Raw genomic sequence first — 27,470 nt, forward strand, 5'->3', positions numbered from 1 at the left:
TTGAAACCTTCTTACTGAGAGTTGACGACATCTGGCGGAGTCTAGCACTGGAACACTCCCAACATCTTTTCTAGAAGCCTTTGATACTGATTCACTGCACATGCACGCACCTTACTGTCCACCATCACCGCATGGAACTAGCTCAGTCTTCGTTCTTCTGTGGAGCAGTGAGGACGTGATGTCTGTCATGTCCCACACACCTTGTCTGCTCTCCATCATGGTTCTGGTGATGTTGCAAGTATTGACAAGTTGTTTTCAGTGTGTAAGTCTATTGCATGGGGCCACTTCTCTTAGTTCTCCTAGTTAGGGTTTTGGCACTTTGTTTTCTGTGGCCCACTGGGACCCCTTAGGCCTCGGGTGTCTGGCTGGGTATAGTTTTTTTCAACATCATGTTTGATTTTGCTGTCACTATTTTCCCAGCATGTTTTAAAAAACAAAACCCTCCCATTAGTTTTTTAAAAATGCACCCTGTGCAATAGAACCATGTTGATCATCCAGTCCTTCGGTGGAGAGGAAGCCTCATCGGGGCACCAGGCTTGATTGAGGTGTCGGTGATTCAAGGCAGGTTGAGACTGACATCTCTAGGACAGTATGTCTATGATCAGATTCAGACCGCTCCTGGGTGTCTGAGAAGGGGGTCCCTTGGTCTTCCCTTAAACCCCTCCCCTCCATAGAGAAATTCTCCTCCAGAGGAGCTCTTTCTTTGACTTTGTAAAGGAGATGTTTGTCTGTCCCATTTGATTTAGACACTGAGGATGAGCCGGGGCTGAGATATTAGACATCCTTTATTTTGACTACACTTTAAAGGAGGCTGTGACCATGCCCAAGCACAGAATACTGAAGCTGGTATACATGAGGCAGATGGAGATCCTCCTCTCTGTATAGCAGGTAAATTAAAAAAAAAATGTTGATCCTATTTATAGAGTCTAGAAGACTCCAGGATTCTAGAAACTTCAGTTTCCTCGCCATTCCATGGTGATCAAATTCATTCTTAAAAGAGCCAAAAGCTCCAAGAGTCACTCCTTGATACCGTCGGGTAGGGAGGCTAGGACATTGGAGTCTTTTGGGAAGAAATTCCTCCAGAACCCTATGCTTGCTTCCCGCTTCGCTTCTAACCAGCTCTTAGTGAGCACGCACTTGCAGAACATTGTACGCAGTGTGTTGAGTTCATGGACACTCTTACTTGAGAGAAGGCTGAGTAGCTCTGTCAACCAACAGCCAAAGAATGAGAGTATGGAAAGTACATGATCCGGGCAACCTATGATGCTTTTAATATGGTGTCCAGGGCTTCCACCAAGGAGGACTGGAATGCACACACACACACACCTGGCTGCATGCCTCAGACCTTGAATCAGTGGTTTAGGAGAAGCTGATGGATGTTCTAGGCTCAGGGGAAATTTTTTAAGTTTCGGATTTACACTTTATTTCATATACTGCTTTCTGGACAGACTGTCAAAACGGTTTACACTATTAAACATTTTTTTTTTTAGGTAAAGATAGATATTAAGGGGGTGAGGTAACAATGCTCAGGGGAAGAAGGAGGGATAGATAAAGAGAGAGAATGCTCTGCAATTTCTCCAACATGTCCAGCACAACTTGACAGTCCTCTCCTCTGCATTATTCATTCCCAAAAACCTTACCAAAAAGGTGAGGGGTGTTTTAAATTGTTGAAGTGAGGGGATCATACATATGTAAGACAGAAGCGAATTCCACATAGTGGGACCAGTAACACTAAACGTTGTATTTCTATAATTGTCTAGGAAGTTCTGACAGAAACCTTACAAGAAGATTCTGTTGCAAAGAGTGGAGTGAGTGTGAATTAGAGTAAGGGATTAAATATGCTGCTTATTCAACAATTGTTTTGGGGGGTGACAAGGTGGAGGAGGCACTGGATCTCATCAAAAAAACCCTTCTAAAGCCATTAAGTCACTCTCCCAGCCAGGGCCGGCCCTAGGGTTTCTAGCGCCCTCCTGCAGTCTATTAGTCGGCGCCCCTACCCATCCAGGGGCGGAATCAATATGGCTCTACCCCCACAGTGGACACACCCCTTTTACCAGCCATGGCATCATTGAAAATATTACACCAGTATAGAAGAAAAATAACTTAGCACACAGACCAGAAATTAGGAGAACAGACAGTCTTGCCAACTCTGAAAAACAATGTGTTATCAAAATATAAGAATCTAACAAATAGATCCCTATTCAGACACTTGGCCTTGCAGTCACACATGTAGAACAGAGATAGCCCCTCTTCAAATTCTTCAAAAATTAACCTGAAATCCTAAGAAGTTAGACTCTGCATGCAGCACAATAGCCTTCCCATCCAGCACAGCTTGGGATCTAGCTAGGGCAGACTTAATCAGCATAAACTAACATATTCTACAATCTGAGTTGGACAGACTAACAGCAGTTACTGAAGTGGGAATGAGAGATAGGAGATTGGTGATAGTTAGGAATTGAAAGCAGGCATCTAGCCCTCCTGTCCTGTGAGTTGCTGTGTTTGGGGGGGGGGGGGGGGGTTGGAAAAGGGTGGGTCAGGTGCAGCACTAAACAGCAGTCTCTGACAAAACAAGGGTCCAGGCTCTGCTGTGCTGTCTCTGACCCCTCTCTGGGCTGGATTCCAGCTCCTGGTTTCACTCTAAATCCCAATGTGTTGAAGGGGTGGCTGCAGAGAATACTATGCTGCTGCTTAGCTCCTGAGCTCAGCCAGGCATAGTGAGCGCCTGTGCTGGAGCCTCCTCAGGCTTTCCTTCTTGCCCTGAAGCCGCTTGTCAGGGGGGGGGGGGGCAGGGGGCAGAGGTTAGCTGAGCTCCCACAAGTTATTTCAGAGCCAGATTCAGTTGGAGCAGTGACATTCTCTGACAAACACAAGGAGGATATTTCTCTGCTTGGGAGGGGGGAGGGGAAGGGACGCTTTGGAGCCAGACTGAGATGAGCTGCAGAGATTAGATACTGAAAAACAAAAGCCTCAGCAGAGCTTGTTCGCTTGCAAAGCGGCGCCCTTGAAGGCAGGCGCCCCCTGCAGTGCTTACCCTGCTTACCGTGTTGGACCGGCCCTGCTCCCAGCCCTCTCTCAGCTTGGTCTCCATATCCAGGAGGTATTTTGGCGGAGGGCTATGGAGGATCTATTACTGTCAAAAGCAAAGGTATCATTTCCCCTCTCGACCCTCCCAGACAAATCAGGGTTGTTGGCTGCCATTCATGGCAGCAGAAGGCCCAAAAGTCTTAAGTGTGTCCTCAGTCAAAGCAAGGGATGAGTTTTTGACTGACTTCAAGACAGCATAGCCAGAACAGTAACCATTCCAGGCAACGTTCTTGTGGGAAAGGAGGCTAAATTTTTTTTCTAGAAAAGGTGGCTCCTTGTGACCTCTTACCAGTGGTGGGTTTTCAAAATAGTCTGCACAGGTTAGAAAGCTTACTTCCAAATTGCTGAGTGCTTAAATTGAATGCTCTCGGTGGGCATCAAGAATTGCTTTCAAAGGAAATTTCTTCCCTTTTACAAGCTGATGTGGTCAAGCCCTGTTCCACCAGGGAAAAAAGGGAACAGATTTTACTTCAAGTACTTCCTTGTCATCAAAAAGAGAGGGGGATTCTGCCCCATCTGAGACCTAAGGGCCTTGAGCCAGTGCCTGGCAAAGCAAAAGTTTAGGATGGTTTTCATGGACACCCTGCCCTCCAGAAATAAGATTGGCTATACTGTATGGGCATAAAGGATGCCTATACCAGGGGCGTAGCCAGACTTCAGTGGGAGGGGGGGTCCAGAACCCGAGGTGAGGGGGCACATTTTATCCCCCCCCCAGCACTGCTGACCCCCCTCTTCCCGCTGCTGCCAACCCCTCCCCCTGCTGCCACCGTTGGGTACCTTTGCTGGCGGGGGTCCCCAACCCCCGCCAGCCGAAGTCCTCTTCTCCGGCACGGCCGCGTTGCTGATCTGCAAGGGCAGGCTTCTGTTTTTGTGAGTCTGACGTCCTGCATGTACAAACGTACAGGATGTCAGACTCACAGAAACAGAAGCCTGCCCTTGCAGATCAACAACGTGGCCATGCCGGAGAAGAGGACTTGGGCTGGCGGGGGTTGGGGACCCCCCCCCAGCAAAGGTACCCGATGGCAGCAGTGGTGGGAGGGGGCCAGGGCCAAATCTATGGAGGCACATGCCCCTGTGGCCCCACATAGCCACGCCCCTGGCCTATACCCATATACAGGTAGCCACAGGAAGTATCTAAGATTCCGAATAGGGAAAAACCACTACAAGTAGTGTGGACTGCCATTTGGCCTTGTGTCTGTACCAGGGACGTAGCCAGACCTCGGCAGGAGGGGGATCCAGAGCCCGAGGTGGGGGGGCACAGTGTAGTGACCCCACCCCCACCACTGATCCTCCCCCGTCGCCGCTGCCATGTACCTTTGATGGCGGGGGTCCCCAGCCCCTGCCAGCTGAAATCTTCTTCAGCGCCGGTCAACTCCGGTGCCTTCGCTGTTGATCTGTTTCTGACTCCTGATGTCCTCTGTGCTCGTCTTGTATGTAGCCCCGTGCAGGACATCAGGAGTCAGAAACAGATCATCAGCGAAGGTGCTGAAGAAGACTTCGACTGGCGGGGGTTGGGGAAAGGTACCTGGTGGTGGCGGAGGGAGGGGCCCAGGGCTTAATCTGTGGGGGGCCCATGCCCCCGTGGCCCCACCTAGCTACGCCCCTGGTCTGTACTCAGGGTATTCAAAATGGGCTAGATTCAGTAAATAGCACTCAAAAATCAGCCGATTTGGGCCCCAGGACTTATACCTGCTGAAATCAGGTGTAATTCTCAGTACCCAAATTGATCCATGGGGGCTGGACTGCTTTCTGATCCTCATCACTCAGTTCCCTTCTACATTCCAACCTCCAGTTCCTAGCCCTCACAGCTTAGATATTGAGAAGTTAGAAGTGGATTCCTTGAATTTTACCAGAATTTGTCTACAAGGCTCTGCTTGCATCCAGGAGAGATTCTACTAGTAAGTCTTATGCATTAAAGTGGAAGAAGTTGCCATCTGGTGTGAGGGCTAGGACCTAGATCCCTTTTCCTGCCCTACACAGAAACTGCTTGAATACTTTCTACATCTGTCAGATTCAGATCTGTAAACCAACTCTGTAAGGGTTCACCTTAGTGTAATTGGAGCCTATCATCACTGTATAGACTGGGTACATCCATCTCTGCATAGCTTCTAGTTGTTTGCTTCATTGTGGGGCTTGCTTTTACTAAAACCATAGGATCTCAATGTTGTCCTTACCCAACCGATGAAAGCTCCCTTTGATCCACTTGAAATCTGCCATTGAAGTACCTGACCTGGAAGGTCTTATTTTTGACAGTGGTCACATCAACATGCATGGCCAATGAGCTCCAGGCCTTAGTAGCTGATCCACTGTACACAAAGTTTTATAACAGAGTGTTTTTGCATTCATAGCCTAAGTTCCTTCCTAAGGTAGTGTATTGCTTTGGTATTGCAGCCTGCTCACTTGATCACCACAGACTGCTCAAAGACTAAAATACTACAGATTCTTTTAGATTTGTATTGGGTAAATGAAACTCTTTATTTGCACTTTAATTGGAGAGTGTATAAGTCATTATTGTTACTGCATCACAATGATTAAGAAATACACACACTAATCGAGTACATTACTAAAGGAAGGCTATAGAAAAGTAAAATTATATATATATACATATATATACATACATACATACATACAACATCATTGGTCAGGAATTACATCATTCAGGCCCTTATATCATTAGCTGTGGGGGCCCGTTGCAGCGAAAGCCTGAAGTCTCCATATGACCAGGAACAAGTCTTTTCTGCACGATGCATCCATTCACAGAATGAGCCCCAAGGCTCTGCTGCAAAAAGCCCCCTTTTTATTAAGCTAAAACTTATCCAGGAATGTACATGAGGTTTCAGTCATATGCTCTCAGTTCAGGTAAACAAACCACTGGCCAGGTGGCTTATCTCCCGAACCTCAAGCATACACCGCCTCCCTCCTGCACAAGCTGGCTTCAGAGATATTCCAACCTGTTCTTGAGATGTGCCTTATCTCATATATTGTTCTTAAGATGTGCTTTTAATTCCAGCCTGTTCTTTGAGATATACCAGGAAAGTCACTTTTGGTCAAAGACAGGGGATTTAAAAAATGTAGTATTGATTAAAGCAAGACTGAAAAGCAATTTTTAATATTTTCCATCAAAGGTAGTGTCAGAATTTAATCTTAATCAGTCAATTATTCTGCCAGCATTTTCCCAGAAACTACATGTCCATCAAGGTGAAACTGCAAGAGAGACTTGGCCTATTTTGAATGGAATAAAGCCAATAGAAAGTCCAAACAAATTTTTGTTTCTTTTGACCCAAACAGGATGGGGGCTGCCATCAGTAAGCACACTTTATCCGATTGGCTGTCAGATTGCATCTTCTTATGGCAGGGCTGACTTTGGAGGGTCTTGTCATGGCTCACAACAATGCCAAAGCCTTGGTTGCATTACTAGTCATTTAAGGTCAGCCTCCATAGAGATCTGCAGAACTGCAATGTGGACTTCAGTTCACACATTCATATCTGTCTACTGTCTAGAACAGGGGTGTCCAACCTCAGCCCTCGCCAGGTCAGGTTTTCAGGATTTCCCCAATGAATATGCATGAGATCTGTTTGCATACAATGGAGGCAGTGCATGCAAATAGTTCTCATGCATATTCATTGGGAAAATCCTGAAAAACTAACTGGATTGCAGCCCTCAAGGACCAAGTTTAGACAACCCTGGTCTAGAATAACATTCCCAATGTTACAGCCGGTTTGGTCAGACAGTCTTTTAAAATCTATTTGTGGTCTAGAATCAAACTCCACCCCTAGACCTATTTGTTTTCAGTTCCAGGCTGTCTTGAAAAAAAGAATAACACATAGTTCAGTTTATAGTGTTGTCTGTTGCAGCAACCACATTGTGGCTGAACAGAAGAATCCCACTAACAGAGTAACGAAGCAAACAAGAGTTGGAGACAGAAGAAGGCTCAACAAACAGGACTTAAAAATATGAAAACAGTTCTTTTATTTATGTTTTATAAAATACTTTTATAAAACAGTTCCTTTGTTACAAACAAATAAAAGAACTGTTTTCATATTTTTAAATCCCGTCATTTGTTGAGCCTTCTTCCATCTCCCACTATTGTTTTCTTCGTTGCCTGTTGCAGGCCTCATTTGCATTCTTCTTTTTCTTCTAAGACAGCCTGGTACCCAGGAATTCTCATTAGTAAGAATGCTTCATCCTGAGGCCATCCACTTTGCCCTCAGGCTCACCCAGAACCGATGCACCATTGGTGTAGCTGGCATGGTGCATCACTGTTGGGTGAGCCTGAAGGTAAAATGGATGGCCCCAACCCCTTCTGTGAGTATATGTCTTTATATAACAATTCCAGAGTACTACCTGAAGTTCCAAAAAGCACACTTGTAACGGTTCTAGAAAGTTTATTTAAAGAGACACTAAGCTTTTATTTGCAGAGTGCATAAATTTGGGGGAAAGGTGTCCTTAGTAACACCACAGGGTGGAGTTTGCTAGGATTTATTTATCCCCTTTACGGGTTTCCTGTATACAGTTTTTATTTTTGCTCAGCTGGGCAGCACCTCTTTAACACAATAGATGACACACAGAGACCAAAAAGACCCATGTAGTGTGCCCAGTAAGAGGGTTAGGGTGGTATAGAAATGCTAAATAGTAGTAGTAGTAATAACTGTTGCTTCATGCTGGTTTAAATCCCTCCCCTATGCCTTATTAAGTACAAAAGTAATTTCACTGCTATTTTAAATTGCTTAATGTTTAGTCAGGCTTCTTTTGTATTTTCCACTATTAAAAAAAAAAATTATTTGGCTTTAGCTCACACTTTTTCAGTAGTAGCTCAAGGAGAGTTGGATGCAGGTACACAAGGAATTCCCCTGTCCTTGGAGGGCTTACAATCTAATTTTGTACCTGAGGCAACAGAGGGTTAAGTGACTTGCCTGGGATCACAAGGAACAGCAGTGAGATTTGAACTGGGGTGTCCTGGTTGTCAGCCTAGTGCTGCTAGGCTACTCCTGTACTCTTCACTGTTTTTGTCTGCACCACCTTCTTCAAAAGGACATTCTAGGCACCCAGCCAGCAACCTTGAGAGCAGTGAAATACACAGGGTTGCAAGTATGTAGGGCCACAAAAATTGCTCCCAGCCCACTCCTTCCTCTTATTTGCAGTAGCAAAGCAGGCGTGGCGGGGGTTGGGGGCCCCAATGAGTGAGTCGCATGGATTGAATCTATAGCTCAATGTGGTCCTGCACCTACCATTCCATCCCCAACAAGTTGTGTCTCTGAATTCTCTGATGTTGCATAACCATCAGGATTCTTTAAAGGGGTGGTATTTTCCTCATACTGGGCCCTTTTACAAAGCATCAGTAAGCCCAATGTGGGCTTACCACATGCTAACCTGGAACTACTGCTGGCCCAAAGCGGCCGCTGGTGGTAGTTTCACCTTGAGCGTGCGCCATTTCCAGCATGCTTTTAAAATGTTTTTTAAATTTTTATAGCGCAGTGGTAATTGGGCATCACTGTGTGCTGCCTAGTTACCATGGGAGCCCTTACCGCCACCTCAGTAGGTGGCGGTGTAATGGAAGTGAATTTTAAAGATTGTTTTTCATCTCTGTGTTGACCGACCAGTGTACTCGGAGTCTGTATTGTTGATTAGAAGTAATTCTGTTTAAAGATGGTTGTTTAACTTTGGTTGTGTAAAAATAAGTTGGAATGCAGAAGATAAGGCACAGCTCTAATTAATTTGGTATGTGAAGGGGAGGATGGCACTTGTTTTCCAGGCCCAGCTTGGCTACCTGGACTTGGGGAGCATGTGACCACTTTCCCACAGTATGGCTTGTTTACCTAACAGAGAAGCATTCTGTAATTTTCCTTATAAGCATTCTGTAACTTTCTTCAGCTCTGAACATGAGTTCTGAGCCTAATAAAAAGGGGAGTTTCTTACAGCAGAGTGGGAGCTCATCTGTGAGTAATGTACATACTGCGCAGAGGATCTGTTCCTGGTCTAAAAAGCTCCTGGCTTTCGCTGTAACGCCCCCCCCCCAGCTGATGATAAGAGCCTGGATGATGTAGAGAGCAGTGATGATTGTATGTATAGTGTATGTATTGCTTCTTTTCCTGGTCTAAGAACTCTTGGCATTGCTTAGATGTAGAGACCAGTGATGTAATGATTGGTTAGCTAATCATTGTATATAACTTAATCATTGTAGAATTTAGCTCCTCTAATAAAGGTTTCATTTACTCAATACGAATCCAAAAGAATCCACAGTAATTATTGTGTCAGTGAGACAGGCTGTAAATCCATAGCAGTTCAGGTGGTAAGTGCCCCCCTCTGCATGGCCACTTGGTAAGAGTAATCCTACTAAACGACCATTTTTTTAGGGGCTTTTTACCCACTGTGGTAAAAAGGGCCCTGGCACGTAGGAAAAACAGTCCTTGCTGCTACCGCAGGGCCCTCTTTCCCGCAGCTTAGTAAATTAATAACCTTGTTTAACCTAGCTATAGCAATTATGAAATATTCTGCTTTTGAAACTTTCAAAGATCAATTAAAAATGTTTTTCTTGCCCCAGTGCTTCAGAAAGAAGGTGTGTTGAGTCTACTCTGCCATTGGTTAATGCCTCAGAAACATAGAAAATGACTTCAAATAAAGGCAATATGGCTTATCCAGTCTCCCATCCATACCATCCACTATCCCTTTTTCTCCCTTAGAGATCCTATGTACTTGTCCCAAGATTGCTTCAATTCAGATACAGTCTTTGTCTCCACCACCTCCACTGGGAGGCTGTTTCACGCATCCACCATCCTTTCTGTAAAAAAAAAAAAAAAGTATTTTCTTGGATTACTCCTGAGCCTATCCCCTTCATCCTGTGCCACCTCATTCTAGAGTTTGCTCCTGTGCAGAAGTATTTAAATGTCTCTTATATTTCCTTTCTCTAGCCTTTCTTCCAAAGTATATATTTTGAGATCTTTAAGTCTGTCCCCATATGCTTTATGACAGAGACCACTGACCATTTCAGTAGCCACCCTCTGTACTGACTCCATCCTGTTTATATCTTTTTGGAAGTTCAGTATCCATAATTGTACATGGCACTTCAAATGGGTTCTCATCAGACACTTATACAGAGGCACTATCATCTCCTTTTTCCTGCTGGTCATTCCTCTCCCTATGGACCCAAGCATTTTTCTGGCTTTTGCTGTCATCTTTTATTTCTGTTTGGCCATCTAAGATACCATCACCCCTAAGTCCCATTCTTCTTTCATACACAAGTACCTTGCCCCCCATACTGTACCACTCCCTTGGGGTTTTCATCCCAAAATCTGTGTTGGTGCCATGGTATGGTCACATAATGTTGTCAAATAACTCCCAATTTTTCTGAACCAGTTTCAAAATAATATAGGCAGAGTGTTTGTGTCTGTCTATACACAGTATATAGATCACTCTGTGTGTTTGTCTCGGGTTTTTGTAATGGTGCTGAATTAGTGCAACAAAAAGAACATGAGAAAGTTTGGGCTTTCCAACCTGTGTTTCAGCCAAAAGATTTACTGGTCGTTAATGGTTGTGGCCACCTTCAGCCATCACTGTCTGACACTGCCAAGAGACAAGCATTTGTTTCAGAGAGCACACAAAGGCCCCAGTGTTTCTTCTGTCATTGTGTGCTGTCAGACCTGCCCAATCTTGTCCTATAACCTTTTGAGGGCCAGGAAAAGGGTTGGCACAGAGACTCAATGCTGCCTCCATTCACAATCAAAGTTCCTGATTGTCGGACTGGGATAGTTTCCTTGAAAGCCGGCCATAGATTTGCCTGTCATCATCATTTATCCTGTAATCACAATGAAAAGTTTCTGGACAGAAATGAACCTAAAAAGGACTTTTCTTTCCATTCATGGTACCGTCATTCTATTTCTACATTCCCATGACTCCTACTTTTCATTTCATTCCAATGTGTGCTTTTCAAAGTGACTGAAATGGAAGCTGGTAAAATTGAACGCCATAAAACTTGAGGGGCTAGTAGCCTCTGGCCTTACATGGTCCTAAAGGAGCCCCAAGTCTTCAATACATCCTAAGTGAAACTGGTAGCTTTATAATGCATTAACAGCAAATTACATACAAGTAACATAACATAGTAACATAGTAGATGATGGCAGATAAAGACCTGTATGCTCCATCCAGTCCCTGTTCCAGGAGGCTTATAAGAGGCAGTGACCCACCGAGGTCACAAAGTGGCAGAAGCAGGACTTGAAGCCAGACCTGGTTTCCAGTCCATTATTCTCACTACTATCCTGCCCTCTTCCCCACAGTAACTCTTCAGTAGGCTTTGGTAACAGAAAATCCCTGCCTCTGAAGCTTGGAGATGCACATCAGGCTCTGTGGGTAACTATTTTATTCAGTTGGATTTTGCTCACACCATTTTCAGTAGTAGCTCAAGGTGAGTTACATTTAGGTACACTAGGGATTTCCCTGTTCCCAGAGGGCTCATAATCTAAGTTTGAACCTGAGGCAATGGAGGGTTAAGTGACTTGCCCAATGTTCCTTGGTGATTGTTTTTCAGTGGCCCTGTGCTAATGTGAACATTCCACCAAATAAGCACCAACCAGCTCTTCAATTAAGGTGGAGGCAGAAAATCCACAATGACATCAAGTCCAATTCCTATATATATTTCTCAAAAATTCACTTTTATAAATCAGTTAAAGAAACACTGTTGGATCTATCAGATACACATGCTTCAACCATTAGGCTATATTATTTGAACCAAGTATATATATATATGATGAGCGTGTAATCTTCATCAATCCTTTAGCTATATAGTTTTGAGGTAATTTGAACAGAGTACTTATCTTTATTTCTTCTTAAATTTTTCATTTTGTAGTATAGGTAAAATCATAATAGGAAACACATCAAAACTGACACAAATTCATTTTTCACCGATGGCTTTCTCAAGGTCTGTCTTCAGCCATCGGTGGACAAATGCAAGGTGATGCACATTGAAAAGAATAAATCTGAATCATAGTTACATGATGCTAGGGTCCTCCTTGGGGGTCAGCATTGGAGAAAAAGATCTAGGTGTCGTTGTAGATAATATGCTGAAATCTTTTGCTCAGTGTGCAGCGGCAGCAAAAAAAGCAAACAGGATACTAGGAATTATTGAGAAAGGGATGGTGAATAAGACAGAAAATACTATAATACTATAATGGGAAAATACTATAATCGCTCCATGGTATGACCGCACCTTGAGTATTGTGTTCAGTTCTGGTCACCTTATCTCAAAAAACATACAACAGAATTAGAAAACGTTCAAAGAAGAGCGACCAAAATAATAAAGGGGGTGGAACTCCTCTCGTATGAGGAAAGGCTAAAGAGGTTAGGGCTCTTCAGTTTGGAAAAGAGACAGATAAAGGGAGAAACGATTGAGGTCTACAACATCCTGAGTGGTGTAGAATGAGTAGAATTAAATCTTTTTTTTTTTTTTTTTTTTTTACTCGTTCCAACCATACAAAGACTAGGGGACACTGAAGGAAGTTACATGGAAATACTTTAAAACAGATGGGAGGAAATAGTTTTTCACTCAAGGAATAATTAAGCTCTGAAACTCTTTGCTGGAGGATGTGGGTATGGCAGTGCATATCTGGGTTTAACAATGATTTGGGAAGCAACTGCTTGCCCTGGAATTGGTAGCATGGAATGTTGACACGATTTGAGTTTCTGCCAGGTACTTTTGTCCTGGCTTGGCCACTGTTGGAAACAGGATACTGGGCTAGATGGACTATTGGTCTGACCCAGTATGGCTACTCTTATGTTCTTATGTAATAACAAAATAAGAGACCCTTTACTAAAACTTAGCATGTGCTAACAGAACATGCTAAATGCTGCTTCTCTTATTTTATACCGATGAGTCATGTGACACTTACTGCACGCTAATGTCTGTTAGTGTGCGCTAAGCTTTAGTAAAAAGGCTCCTAAATAACTATGAAAGCTAAACCTAATGTCACTTCGGTGACAGGAACACAAACTCGCTGCACCACCAGGAAGTTGTGGTTGTTCAGCAAGGGAATGGTTCAACTCTTCCGTTGAACGATTCCCTAATGTGACTGTACCACATGAACTCTATCTTACCACAACATTACTTTGCATTTGTTCACACCGGAGTATGCAAACGCCTCTCCGGTACTATGTAAGCCACATTGAGCCTACAAATAGGTGGGAAAATGTGGGCTACAAATGTAACAAATAACCTATCAGACCAAAATGGGACTAACTGTCAAACTTAAACAGCAACCATCCTATTTATAGAAAGGCAGTACTGCAAATTTAACAGCTGGCCCTCGAAATCCAATATTATATATCTTCTAGTGGGAAAACCCAGCAAGCAGAATTATTATACGACTGGCAGAATACTTCACTTTGATCACATATACAGATAATACAGAAATCTCAACCAATAAAAGAACAAGAGGACCATAAATGAGAGAAATGTGCAGACAATACCTTAATCTTGGAAACCCATGAAGCCCATCTCTGCATACAGTGCAATCAGAAGGACAGAAATGTGTTTCCCTCTCTACTAGGCAAAACCCAAATGTAGAAGAGATTTATCTATTTACTTTCTTGAGCTTCTTATCTGCCCATCCAAAAATAATACTTTGTTTACAAAGGCACGCTAGCGTTCGTTAGCGCTCACTAACTGTGGAGGTGTCCACAATATTTTATGGGCGCCTACGCAGTTAGCGTGTGCTAATTTTTAACGCACACTTTATAAACAGGGCCCTAAGTGGATTACAATATTAAAATCGATGATAACATCAAATAAAAAATCAACAGATTTCCATTACCATAAAAGTTAAACATTCACTAAACTACAATAGGATAAATACTTAAAACCTGCTGAAAAATGAAACAACATTTTTCAAAAGCTGATGGGGAAAATAAGATCTTACAAAACAGGAGTAGGCAAATGAGGCAGTATAGCAATAAATAAACAATTAAATCTGCATATAAACCTGAGGGGAGCAAGAAATATAGCAGCTGTAGCAGCAAAATGCCTCCTGCCAGAAACTTAATCTAATCAGAGGCAGGAACTGTCTTTTGCTATCAGCCTTTCTGTATTGTGTAATTTTAGTGGGAGTTTTTTTAGCCACTTGTAGTAATACTGCAAAATCCCATTCACAAATTCTCAGGTAAATTGAAGTTTCAGGGCTTTTCGCTTTACATATGATTATGAGCAGAATATGTCTTCCTGAGTCAGTTGAGTTTGTCATCCGAGTGAGCTTCTTGGAGGCCGCAGAGAGAGAGAAGTTTTGTCTGCCTGGTCAGTTGTTGGTTCCCTTATCCTGAGAGAGGGATTAGCAATGGCCTAGAATAATTATAGTCCTGGAATCGCAGGCTCGCACAAGCCCCTTTGTGTGTGCACAGTATTCAGTGCTCTAACATCTTCCATTGGAATCTCCCTGGGAGCATGATTTTATTAATTAAAATGCAGACAAATTATTTGCTTTACTTTGGGCCCTGTTTACTAAAGTGCCCTAGTGTTTTTAGTGTGTGCTAAAAATTAGCACAAGCTAACCGTGTAGACACCCATATGAATATTGTAGGCATCTACATAGTTAGCACAAGCTAAAAATGCTAACGCGTCTCCACAGCAGCTTAGTAAACAGGGCCCTTTATTTCTTATGGGTTGCAACATACCCAAAGGAGTTCAATGTGACTTATACACAAAAAAAAAAAAGAGAGACTGGACATACCAGGAATTACAATAAAATACAATTTATTTTAAGAATTTTTTTTACTCCATAAGTACATAAGTAGTGCCATACTGGGAAAGACCAAAGGTCCATCTAGCCCAGCATCCTGTCACCGACAGTGGCCAATCCAGGTCAAGGGCACCTGGCACGCTCCCCAAACGTAAAAACATTCCAGACAAGTTATACCTAAAAATGCGGAATTTTTCCAAGTCCATTTAATAGCGGTCTATGGACTTGTCCTTTAGGAATCTATCTAACCCCTTTTTAAACTCCGTCAAGCTAACCGCCCGTACCACGTTCTCCGGCAACGAATTCCAGAGTCTAATTACACGTTGGGTGAAGAAAAATTTTCTCCGATTCGTTTTAAATTTACCACACTGTAGCTTCAACTCATGCCCTCTAGTCCTAGTATTTTTGGATAGCGTGAACAGTCGCTTCACATCCACCCGATCCATTCCACTCATTATTTTATACACTTCTACCATATCTCCCCTCAGCCGTCTCTTCTCCAAGCTGAAAAGCCCTAGCCTTCTCAGCCTCTCTTCATAGGAAAGTCGTCCCATCCCCACTATCATTTTCGTCGCCCTTCGCTGTACCTTTTCCAATTCTACTATATCTTTTTTGAGATACGGAGACCAGTACTGAACACAATACTCCAGGTGCGGTCGCACCATGGAGCGATACAACGGCATTATAACATCCGCACACCTGGACTCCATACCCTTCCTAATAACACCCAACATTCTATTCGCTTTCCTAGCCGCAGCAGCACACTGAGCAGAAGGTTTCAGCGTATCATCGACGACGACACCCAGATCCCTTTCTTGATCCGTAACTCCTAACGCGGAACCTTGCAAGACGTAGCTATAATTCGGGTTCCTCTTACCCACATGCATCACTTTGCACTTGTCAACATTGAACTTCATCTGCCACTTGCACGCCCATTCTCCCAGTCTCGCAAGGTCCTCCTGTAATCGTTCACATTCCTCCTGCAACTTGACGACCCTGAATAATTTTGTGTCATCGGCGAATTTAATTACCTCACTAGTTATTCCCATCTCTAGGTCATTTATAAATACATTAAAAAGCAACGGACCCAGCACAGATCCCTGCGGGACCCCACTAACTACCCTCCTCCACTGAGAATACTGGCCACGCAATCCTACTCTCTGCTTCCTATCTTTCACCTAAGCGGTTTACAAAAAATACATACAAATTCATAAATCAACAAAACAATAACATTAAAGCATTAAAAACTGCTAAGCCAACTTCCCACCATATACTTACTCAAACTTTACCCAATACATATTGCTCGAACAAGCAAGTTTTCATAGCCTTGCAGAACATCCTATAATGCTGACAAATGTGGTAGATTAACATCATGCAGGATCTTAACTTACCAAGGGAAATTAAATATGTTCAAATAATTTCCCACTAACCTTGTTGATATTGGGCTGAGTGCTGGTGTAGTCAGAGTCTTTTCTGTAATTTTTATTTTTATCATTGATTCTAAAATTAAAGCTGTCCTGTAGCAGGGCACCCTGGGGAATTAAGTAACAAGGGGTGGGGTTTCCTCCATGGAAAATACATATACTTTGGAAGAAAGGTGGGGAAGGGGAGATATGATAGAGACATTTAAATATCTATGGGCATAAATGCACAGGGGTGAGTCTTTTTCAATTGAAAAGAAGCTCTGGAATGAGGGGGCAGGATGAATGTGAAAGAGGATAGACTGAGAGAAGTAACCTAAGGAAATACTTCTTCATGAAAAGGGTGGTGAATTTGTAGAAAGGAAGGGAAATGGGACTTGATATACTGCTGTTCTGTGGTTTTTGCCACTACATTCAAAGTGGTTTACATAGTATATACAGGTATTTATTTGTACCTGGGGTAATGGAGGGTTAAGTGACTTGCCCAGAGTTACAAGGAGCTGCAGTGAGAATCGAACCCAGCTCCCCAGGATCTAGAACAGCCTCCCGGTGGAAGTGGTGGAGATGAAAACAGTATCTGAATTCAAGAGAACTTGGGACAAGTACATAGGATCTCTAAGGGAGTGGTAGGGAGAGTATATGGCATGGATGGGCAGACTAGATAGTAAAAGGGCCCACCCTATAAGTTATGTAAAGTTAAGATTGTGATGTCTCTGTCTTACACTTTTGATAGTTTCTACAGTCACTGAATGTGGGGTCCCCTGTGACGTGTCATTTCTGTATCAAAATATGTTGGTCGGATGAGGGTTATGTACTTTTCCTTCAGGGACGTGACCAACCAATTTTAATTCCAGGTATATAAACTCCCCTTCATTCTATAACAGGACACTTTTGCATGCGTAAATTGATAGAATACTGGTATTCATGCTGGTAAGTGCACACGTTCATATGTAAATGGCAGTAGTACGCCAAGCTGCGGCAAAAGGGGCCCTGCGCTAGTGGTGGGGGCCATTTTTGCTGTATGCTGAGGCCCTTTTTACCGCAGCAGGTAAAAATGCCAAAAAAAAGAAATGGCCATTTGGTAAGATTGCCTGGTCATGTGGGGGGGGGGGGGGGGGGGGGAGGGGCACTTACTGTCACCCATTGAGATGGTGTTAAGGGCTCCCACGCTAACTGGGCGGTAACCGAGCAGCATGTGGTACTGCCTGATTACTGCAAGGTAACTGCTGCAGTAAAAAAATAGGGACCTATTTTCCCTAGTGCTGGAAATGGCGCATGCTGGGGGTGGGACTACCATCAGTGTCTGCGTTGGGCCGGCGGTAGTTCCGGATTACTGCACGATAAGCCCATGGTGGGCTTACCACTGCTTAGTGAAAGGGCCCCTAAAATGGCACGTGAGGGGGCAAAAGCGGGACTTGTATTAGTCAACTGTTCCTTTTTTGTTTTGTTTTGTTTTGTATTGTCTTGTTTTGTCATTTGTGAATTTGTAATTCTTTAAAACCAACAAAGAAACTTGGAAATAAAAGAGGTGGGGTCAACATTACAAACTTACAGATTATTGTAAGTTACGCGCATCAGTGCCAGAATGCATGATTGTGCCTAAATTTATTATTATATATTTAAATTTACCACCCTTTCTGTGAAGAAGTATTTCCTTCGGTTACTCCTCAGTCTATCCCCCTTTCACCTTCATCCTATGCCACCTCATTCCAGACAGAGCTTCCTTTCAATTGAAACGGACTTGCCACCTGTCCATTTATATCGTGGAGGTATTTCAACATCTCTATCATATCTCCCCTCTCCCGCCTTTCTGCCATCCCTATTTGTGTTTATCTTCTTCGGTCCTACTCCCAGCCCTTCATCATGAATACAGAACAGAAATATTTGTTAAGCAATTCTGCTTATCAGTTTCCACATACTTCTGCCCTTCACACTTGTCTCACAATACCACTTTTGCCCTGCCTCCTATAGCTAACATATCTAAAAAGATGTCTTGTGTCCCCCCCCCCCCCCCCCCCCCCCCCCACACACACACACACACTTTACTACATTGGCTATTTTTTCTTCCATTTGCATTAGAGCTGTATCGAATAGTATATTTTACTCTTCGGCTGAATATGAATAATGAAAAATATTATTCGGCTGAATATGAATACCAGATACAAATAATGGGCATTGAGCATTAACATAACAAATAATAAAAGAAGCAACGTGAAATCAGAGATCAAGTGTTTATTTCAGTAGGATTTAGCATATTCGTATTCAAATTTATATCGCTATTTGGCTGAATACGAATGATGTATTTGGAGCACTATTTAGGGACGAATGAAATACAAATATTTGGTACTGTCCTAATTTGCATCTTTGCTTTCCTCCCTACCAGTTTCTCTTAGCTTTTCAAGATATTTCTTTTGCCTGTCTTCCTCTTTCTGTGATCTCTTGTAGTATATAAAGGCTAACCTCTTTTTCCTTATCTCTTCAGCTACTACTTTTGAGAACCAAAGTGGCCACCTTTTCCTCTTATTTTTATTTTCTTTCCTTACACAAAGGTATGTTGCCCTGAAAATAGATCCTTACAATTTTGCCCACTGCTTTTCTACCTCTCCCAGCTGCTCCCACCCAGCTAATAGCGCCTTGAGGTATTCCCCCTTGACAAAGTTAGGTTGTTTTTTTTTGTTTTGTTTTAAAGATGTCTAGAACCTTCACTTCTGAATAAACTGTCTTCAGATATGTCTTAATATAGAACCACACTATCCAGTGATCTCTGGATGCCTATGCACATCAGAAGCATTCCCCCCATTTGTAAATACTAGGTAAGGTATGATCCCCTCCTGCATGGGTTCCATTACTAACTTCTGGAACAATTCTCCCTGTAGAGAATCCAGGATTTCCCTACTTTTAGATGACTCTGCTAAAGGGATACCCCAATCAGTATTTTTGCATATTAAAATCACCTATTAGTAATACTCTTTTCATAGCTATATTTTGATTGTCTTCAATTAAATTTCTGCCTACTTCTGCCTGAGAAGGAAGCTTGTTGATCACCCCAATGTAAATATATTTGCCATTTCCTCTTTCCAAATTGACCCACAGTGCCTCTTCTTGCTCCTAAGTCCTGCAGTTCTATTGCTTAATATTATCTTTAAACATATAATACCACTCCCCCCTCCCTCCCTTTCTTCCTACCCTGTCTTTCCTGAAAGATTATAGAGAGAAACAAAAGTGGGAAGTGGACCTAATGACTTCATGGCGCTGAGACTCTGGTGGAATATAAAGAAGTAAACTTTATTGTAGACCAGTGGCGTAGCTACGTGGGGCCAGGGGGCCTGGGCCCCCGTAGATTTGGCCCTGGAGCCCCCTGCCGATGACCCTCTCGACCCCCCCCCTCCCGCTGCTGCCGCTGTCGTCTTCCTTTGCTGGTGGGGGACCCCAACCCCCGCCAGCCGAGGTCCTCTTCTTCTCGCAAAAGGCTTCCTTCTGTTTCTGATGTACGTGCAGGATGTCAGAAACAGAAGGAAGCCTTTTGCGAGAAAAAGAGGACCTCGGCTGGTGGGGGTTGGGGTCCCCCGCCAGCAAAGGTAGGCGACGGCGGGTTGGCAGCGGGCGGGGGGTCAAGAGGGTCATCAGCAGAGGGGGCAAAGTTGGTGGTGGCGGTGACAATGGCGGGGCGAGGCGGGGGGGGGGGTCGGCAATGGCGGAGGGGGGTCTGCGGCACCGGGGGGGCTAAAATGTGCCCCTCACCTCGGGCTCTGGACCCCCCCCTCCCGCCGAAGTCTGGCTACGCCCCTGTTGTAGACGACACAGTACTGTGTTTCAGCCACAGGCCTGCCTCAGGAATCATGAGATATGCAAAAAAATTTTAAATTACTGGTCTTGAGCGATGCACACAAATGTGTCCAAAACTGTTTAGTCTCAAAAGACTTTCACGATCATCGGACTAAAGTATAGCGAGTTGAAACTGCCTCTACCTTCAAAAAGGTAGAGGCAGTTTTGACTTACTATACTTCAGTCCGATGATCGTGGAAGTCTTTGATAAGACTAAAGTATAGTCGCGTCTACCATAAGGTTTACTTCTTTATATACCACCAGAGTCTCAGCACCCTGAAGTCATTGGTCCACTTCCCACTTTGTTTCTCTGTATCTTTACCTCGTGGGATTTTGTGTTCATCCACTCTGTGGAGAGCCTTCCCTGAAAGATTATAGCCCAGTATAACTATATCCTACAACTCCAGGGGTGGCCCAGGGCAATCTTCCACCCGAGGCAGAGATGAGATGCAGGCCTATGGCAATTGCTGTCATTGCCACCTTTTGGAAAAGGAAAAAAATAAGGTAAATGTGGGGAAGAGGGAAGGGGAGAATACTGCTCCCTGGAGAGTGCTGCCTGAGGCCCCCGCCTCAGTTGGCCTAATAGTAGAGCCGCCACTGCATGACTGTGACTATATCCAAATCAACCTCAATAGGTTCTTTTTGAGAGTCCCTGGAGGGCTCACAATCTAGGGGCCCTGTTTACTAAGCTGTGCTGTAGGCGCGCAAACTTTTTAGCGCACACTAAAAATTAGTACGCGCTAACTCTAGAGACACCCATAACAATATAATGAGTGTCTTTATTGTTAGCATGTGCTAAAAAGTTAGCACGCCTACAGCACAGCTTAGGAAACATGGCCCTAAGTTTGCACCTGAGGCAACGGAGGGTTAAGTGACTTGCTCAAGATCACAAGGAGCTGCACTGGGATTTGAGCAGGGTTCCCCTGGTTCTCAGCCTGCTGCTCTAACCATTAGGCTGCTCCTCTACTCTAGTGGAGAATTTTCACTCATTGTGTGGCATCAGTATACCCAGCTGAAGGTGCTTGTTATAGAATTGCCCCCACTGTTTTTGTAATATCCTCCAACAACAAAGTTCACAGGTTAATTTTGCCTTGGGTGAAGAACATTTTTCTAGTCTTTATTTTAAATGTACTAATTTTTGCTTTATCTTTGCCCAGAACATACAGTAATTTTACCACAACATGGTTCATATGTGCACTGTGCATCCAACCTACTGCAGCAGAGCACCACACATTTTCTCATTTTAATGATAATTTTGTGTTCCTACAAACTTGTGTATGGTCAGAGACCCTCACACTCGTCCGGCAGCGCACCTCAGTCCTACCCTGCAGCAGCCCTTCTTCTAGTACTGAGAACCACTTCCTCAGGGCTGGCTCAAGGGACTGTGGGGCTCTGAGCCAACTTTTGCATTGGTACCTTCCACCCCATCCCACCTCCAATCCAATATCTCTCCCTCCATTACCCCCCCTCCTCCTGTGATCTGGTACTCCCACTCCCTCCTGGATCAGCTTAGGCAGTGACTCAGGGCACTGAAAATAAAGGTTGCCCAAATCCCAGTCCAGGAGTTTGAAGGTAGACCGGACAGGGATTTTGGCATCCTGGGCCAGTACCTCATCTGGTCCATAGTTTGAGCTGGCCCCGCACTTCCACCATATAAAATAGCCATACCAGTGCACTTTAGTCTTTCAGTGCCGCATGCCCTATTATTCCAGTCCTGAGAAAGATTCCCTCCCCCCCCCCCCCCCTCATGCCCACTCCCAACTATTCTGCCAATGTGCCTGTCTTAGTCTATAGCAACCCTGCTATTCTACTACCTAAACCCAGAGCTGGTACAAGGGTGGTAGAAGCCTACACCCTCTTTCAATTAACCCTGCAACCCCCGTCTCCCTTACCACCACTAAAACATTTTCAAATTAAACTTAACGATTATGATCATGATCCTCAGGTAAACATTCTATAAAAATTCAGGTTAAACTATGTAATGGTGGTTCTTTGAGAGGTTGTCAAGACCTATTGTTTTGCTTTGACTGTAGCTGTTTCTTGCTGCCCCCAAGAAGCTGCTGCTTTGGGAGGTGACCACTTAGTCTTGCCTAATGGTTGGGCCAGCCCTGCTTAAACCCCACACATAGCTTTGCCAGAAAATACCCTCAAACTTGCCTCTTTCAGGACTTAAATTATTCAAATTTCTAGAGCTGAACTGTGCCTCACCTTTCCCTCCTCGCCTCTTTCTGGTCTGTTTACCTTCAATAACCTACTTCTATTTTCTTTCACACTTCAGGTCACCTGCAAAATTGGTTTTGGAGCATGGAACAAAAGCACATTGATAAGGAGCTGGCAGTGGACATCCAGAAGGTGAAACTCCTGCAGCCTGTGTGCTGTAAGAGCACAGCCACTTTTCTCCTCCTCCTCCTCCTCACCAGTATTGCAATTAGTGTCTTCCTGGGCATCCTAACAAGTGAGTCACTTGGGCACAGATGCTGATTATTTGTCTGTTTGCATGGTGGACTGAGGAGAGCTTTGTATGAAGAGCTCAGGCCAGGTGAGAGCCGATTACCCCAAAAGTAAAATCATCCAGCATAGAGGGCTATAAAATCATTAAGGGGTTGATTTGGCACAAAAGGGGCAGACACACAAAGGCACCAGTTAAATATGGATGCTGTGGGAAAAATTACCAAGTCACAAACAGCGACCAATGCACTAAGGGGATCACATGCAAATGAGATGCATGGAACCCCTTTGTGCATTGTTGCTGTTTGCGACTCGAAGCTGTTAAATTGTCCAGTGATGCACAATATTCACATCAACACAGTCATCACCATAAACAACTTGCATTCAGTGGTTAATTTCAATTGGAGGGACTCCCAAAGATCAGAAATTCTATCATGGCATGTTGCTTAAATTGTATCGATGCGTGCTCACTGCATGCCTCTATTTCACAAGCAATAGCAAAACAGCACAGACACTTCTTCCCAATTGAGGTGAAAGAAGAGATTTCAAAGAACAAGAGAACACATGAAGTGCGTCAGTGCTGCCACCTGTTGATGAATTATGGAGGTGGAGGCATTACATTTCATTTAACCCTCATACATGTGTAATTGCCAAGGGACACAGAGATTCAAAGGCAGTTTGATCTGGTATAGTTGGGGCAGTTCAAAAATTTACATGTGTATTCTCAGTCTTGCACAGGAATAGAAGAATATTTCAACAAATGTCCTATCAGCTTTTGTATCTCCTCCAAGGCATGCATAAGTGCCACAAAAAGCTTGTTCTAACCAAGTCTTTAGAATGACTGAAGAGGCAGCAATGCTTAGCTCTCTGCTATTTTAAATGACTGTTGAAATACAAAATTTACCTTTATGAGCTTGGCTGTTCTTGCATGTCTAGTTTTCTGAAATATGGCATATACATTTAATTGCTGAAGAGTTGCTGAGATTGGACCTGTAGAGGGGAGGAAAACTTCACTTTCATTTTCTTCTAGCTATAATCTCTTGAAAAAGCAGTAGCTCATTTGCATTAGTTGCTTAACGTGGGAGTTACCACACATCATAGGAAATGGTGGCAGATTAAGACCTGTGTGGTCCATTCAGTCATCCCAACAAGTTGGTCAGTTGTACCTGCCACTCTGCGCAGGTTACACCCCTCTACGCCCTGTCTATATAGGGGTCCTTTGTGTTTATACTATGTGGTTTTTTTAATTCAGTCACTTTTTTGGTCCCCACACACAGTGGCATACCTACCTTATATGGCACCCAGGAAGGGGGGGGGGTGCACGGAGCAGACGCATGGCTGTCGGCTCTACTGGCCCCTGCCCCCTCTGAAGTCAACTTCCTGTTCCAGGGCAGGGGACCACCAGATCCGACAGTCACACCCCTGATCGTGCACCCCCTTGCTGCTGGCATCCGGGGTGGTCCATCCCCACCGCCCCGCCCTAGGTACACTAGAGCCCACATATTAATAGTTAATGCATTGTCTTAAGCTACAGCTTAATGATTCCCATGTTAAATAGTTAATGGGGAAAGGGGCAGGGAGGGGGGGATTGTATTGTTTTTGTTATTTCCTTGTATATGTTAGTAATTGATATGCTTTATTTTTATTATGTATGTTTATTTTGCACTGTACTCTGGATAAGAGGGGTATCTAACTGGTAATAAATGAAATGAGAATGGGGTAGGGGCTGCACTTATAGTTAGGGCTGAGGTCATTACCTGTTATATGGCAGATAACACAGAGCTAATAATATCACCTCAATAGATGTAGCTAACTATTTATTGAAAGAAATTGTAGCCCGCACCATCTACAATTTTTTAAGCAGCTTACATAAGAATATTCCTAATAAAATTAACAAATATTTAACACATAAAAGAACAAAAGTGTAATCTATTATGCTCAAAATTGCACTGCGCATTATCTGCAGTTAATGTACAACAATATTAATTTTTTCTCTGTGTTAGCTACACGGCAAAAAATGCTTGGAACATCCCAACAGTTTACACAGAGGTTTTTCGGTTGCTACATTTTTTGGCAATTAACCATGCAACAACTGCAAAATCTTAGCACAGCTTAGCAAATGAGGCTCTTAAGAATGAGTACTTAATATCTCTTCTGTCTTGTGTATGATTATTAAACATTTTGGAATAATATTTATATGAAAAACATTATGCAAAACTGGATTGTGTGACACATACAGTGAAAATAAAGATGAAATATCAGACATTGAGTTTCACTCTGCAGGAGTTCTCAAAAGTGGAGTTGATGACTATTTTATGTCTGTTACTCCTTTACTAAAGCACATTTCACTTTTTCTTAGCAGCGTTTCTATCAACACAAGACCTGGTGATTGAACACACAGTGGAAATAAAAGGCATTCAGTATGAGAGCAGCTTGCAAAACAGCACCTCTGAGTACTACAGAACTTTAAGCAGTGCTCTGCACAGATTGGTATGTGTTAATCAGAGAAGCAGTCACCTTCATCACAGCAGCCTCCACTGCCATGGCACTAGCTGTCCTGGGGGAGGTGGTCCTCACATTCCCTAGGACTGGGATTTAGCCAGTGCCCTATGGGCAACCTCTTGGCTTTGATGGTTGCCTGAGAATCCACCAGTCTCTTGGGCAGTGGTAGAGGTTACTCCAGCTGCATGAAGCTGAGGGTTCAGAAGAGGGCAGGAGACTGGGAAGTATGTGAGATGAGGCAATCTCTTCGTGAAGTCCCAGGTAAAGGATTAGATTTAAGCTTTGGAATGGCACGTGTTGCGCTCCCTCAGCTATGCTGTGCTGTGGCCTGCACACACTGAATAGGATGGGCAGAGTAGACCCGCTACAGGTAGCAGTGAAAAATAATTACAAATCTGAAAATTGTGGTTGGCAGCTGGCGTAAATCATTAGCAGTGTGGACCAGAATAACTGGCCAGACTGGAGGGGTGGATTAGTCTTTTTGTGCTGGTATCTACCATATATTTGGGAACTAAGTTTAGCTGAAAACTCACACCAATTACATCTTTTTCACAGGATACTTCTTGTCCATTTGCAGGGCCGCCAAGAGGCTGAACCGGGCCTTGGCCGCTTCTGCCCCCCCCCAAGTCACAGAGCGCTGCTGCCCCCCCCCCCCCCCCCGATTGCTGCCGCTGCTGAAATATCTTTGCTGGCTGGGATCCCAGGCCCCACCAGCAGAAGATGTCTTCCTCCAGCGCTGACTGCCTGCCCCTGCAGCTGCTTTTCCTCTCAGGGCAAGCTCAGTTTCAAAACCGAGCATTCGCGCCTGAGAGGAAAAGCAGCTGCTCAGCAATGGGCAGAAGAGCAGCGCTGGAGGAAGGTCCAGGTCCTCCCCAGCTTCCAAGGGGGGCCCAGCGCAGGAGTTTTCTCTCTCTCGCTCCTGTCGGGATGCAATCACTTGGGTCCCATCAGGAGCAGGAGAGAGAGACCCTGGTACCAGGCCCCCCTTGGAGGCACAGGCCTGGGGAATTTTGTCCCCCCATACCCCCCCACTTGGCGGCCCTGTCAATTTGTGCTCTCACAAGGTTGCAGCATCCCATAGCACAAATCTTGAATTCCTTCACATAGGGTATTAGTGGCCAGTGCTCTTTCCCTATCTAAGAGTGAGAACATGGACTCATTTCAGATTGCTATATGCTTTACAGTCTTTGCAACTGAAGTATAATAAAGTTTTTGAAGGATCTCCCTACCTCACTGATGGCTTAGAATGATTATAAGAACATAAGAGTTGCCCTACTGGTTCAAACCAAAGGTCCTTCTAGACAAGTATCCTGTTTCCAGCTGTGGCCAATCAGTGACAACTAGCTGTCAGAATCTCAAAAAGTAGCAAGAATCCATGCTGCTTACCCTCAGGTCTCCCTTAATAATGGTTTATGGATTTTTCTTTCAGGAATTTATCCAAACCTTTTTAAACCCAGCTACCCTAACTGCAGCTGTCTTCTAGTATTCGGGGTACTTCCACATAACATAACAGGTGGAACCATGGATCAGTTAATGTTGAGAGTTGGGTGGGCTGATGATCTTTGGGTGCTTGATAAGTATCCCTGTATGAAGAGGGTTTGTAGCTGTGCCATCTTCTCCAGGCCTTAATCTGAGATTATTTTTTTTAATTGTAGATTAACTCTAGTTTCAAGCATACAAGTCTGGAAAGCAGCTATGCCAATAGTTCCATCCTACACTTCTGGTGAGTGGCTTCTACACCTAGTTGTGTTGCTGCAGTCCTGCTGATGACTGCTTTTTCTCCAGCTCTCCTCATCCCAATGACTTGAAAGCGAATGCTACATACCTGTAGAAGGTATTCTCCGAGGACAGCAGGCTGATTGTTCTCACTGATGGGTGACGTCCACGGCAGCCCCTCCAATCGGAACACTTTACTAGCAAAGGCCTTTGCTAGTCCTCGCGCGCTCATGCGCAGGCGCAGCCGTCTTCCCGCCCGAACCGGCTCGTGTTCATCAGTCCCATAAGTAGCAAAACAAAGCAAGGGAAGACACAACTCCAAAGGGGAGGCGGGCGGGTTTGTGAGAACAATCAGCCTGCTGTCCTCGGAGAATACCTTCTACAGGTATGTAGCATTCGCTTTCTCCGAGGACAAGCAGGCTGCTTGTTCTCACTGATGGGGTATCCCTAGCCCCCAGGCTCACTCAAAACAACAACCATGGTCAATTGGGCCTCGCAACGGCGAGGACATAACTGAGATTGACCTAAAAAATTTACCAACTAACTGAGAGTGCAGCCTGGAACAGAACAAACAGGGCCCTCGGGGGGTGGAGTTGGATCCTAAAGCCCAAACAGGTTCTGAAGAACTGACTGCCCGAACCGACTGTCGCGTCGGGTATCCTGCTGCAGGCAGTAATGAGATGTGAATGTGTGGACAGATGACCACGTCGCAGCTTTGCAAATTTCTTCAATAGAGGCTGACTTCAAGTGGGCTAC

The 27,470-nt window shown here is 44.2% G+C and overlaps 1 protein-coding gene across 6 annotated transcripts in view; it reads left to right on the forward strand.

Annotated features, from left to right (window-relative positions):
* TMPRSS9 (transmembrane serine protease 9) overlaps window positions 1-27,470 on the forward strand; it is a 98,414-nt gene that overhangs the window by 22,830 nt on the left and 48,114 nt on the right. For 4 of the 6 annotated variants that reach the window (XM_030220302.1, XM_030220305.1, XM_030220306.1 and 1 more), the window contains exons 2-4: window positions 22,327-22,503; window positions 24,856-24,986; window positions 26,654-26,721. In XM_030220302.1, coding sequence (XP_030076162.1) covers window positions 22,353-22,503; window positions 24,856-24,986; window positions 26,654-26,721 — 350 coding nt within the window. In that variant the 5' untranslated portion in view covers window positions 22,327-22,352. The remainder of the gene's footprint in view (window positions 1-22,326; window positions 22,504-24,855; window positions 24,987-26,653; window positions 26,722-27,470) is intronic. The other 2 variants (XM_030220303.1, XM_030220308.1) reach the window with 1 other exon arrangement.

This window comes from Microcaecilia unicolor, chromosome 11, assembly GCF_901765095.1.
Source record: "Microcaecilia unicolor chromosome 11, aMicUni1.1, whole genome shotgun sequence".
In the NCBI taxonomy this organism is placed as follows: domain Eukaryota; kingdom Metazoa; phylum Chordata; class Amphibia; order Gymnophiona; family Siphonopidae; genus Microcaecilia; species Microcaecilia unicolor.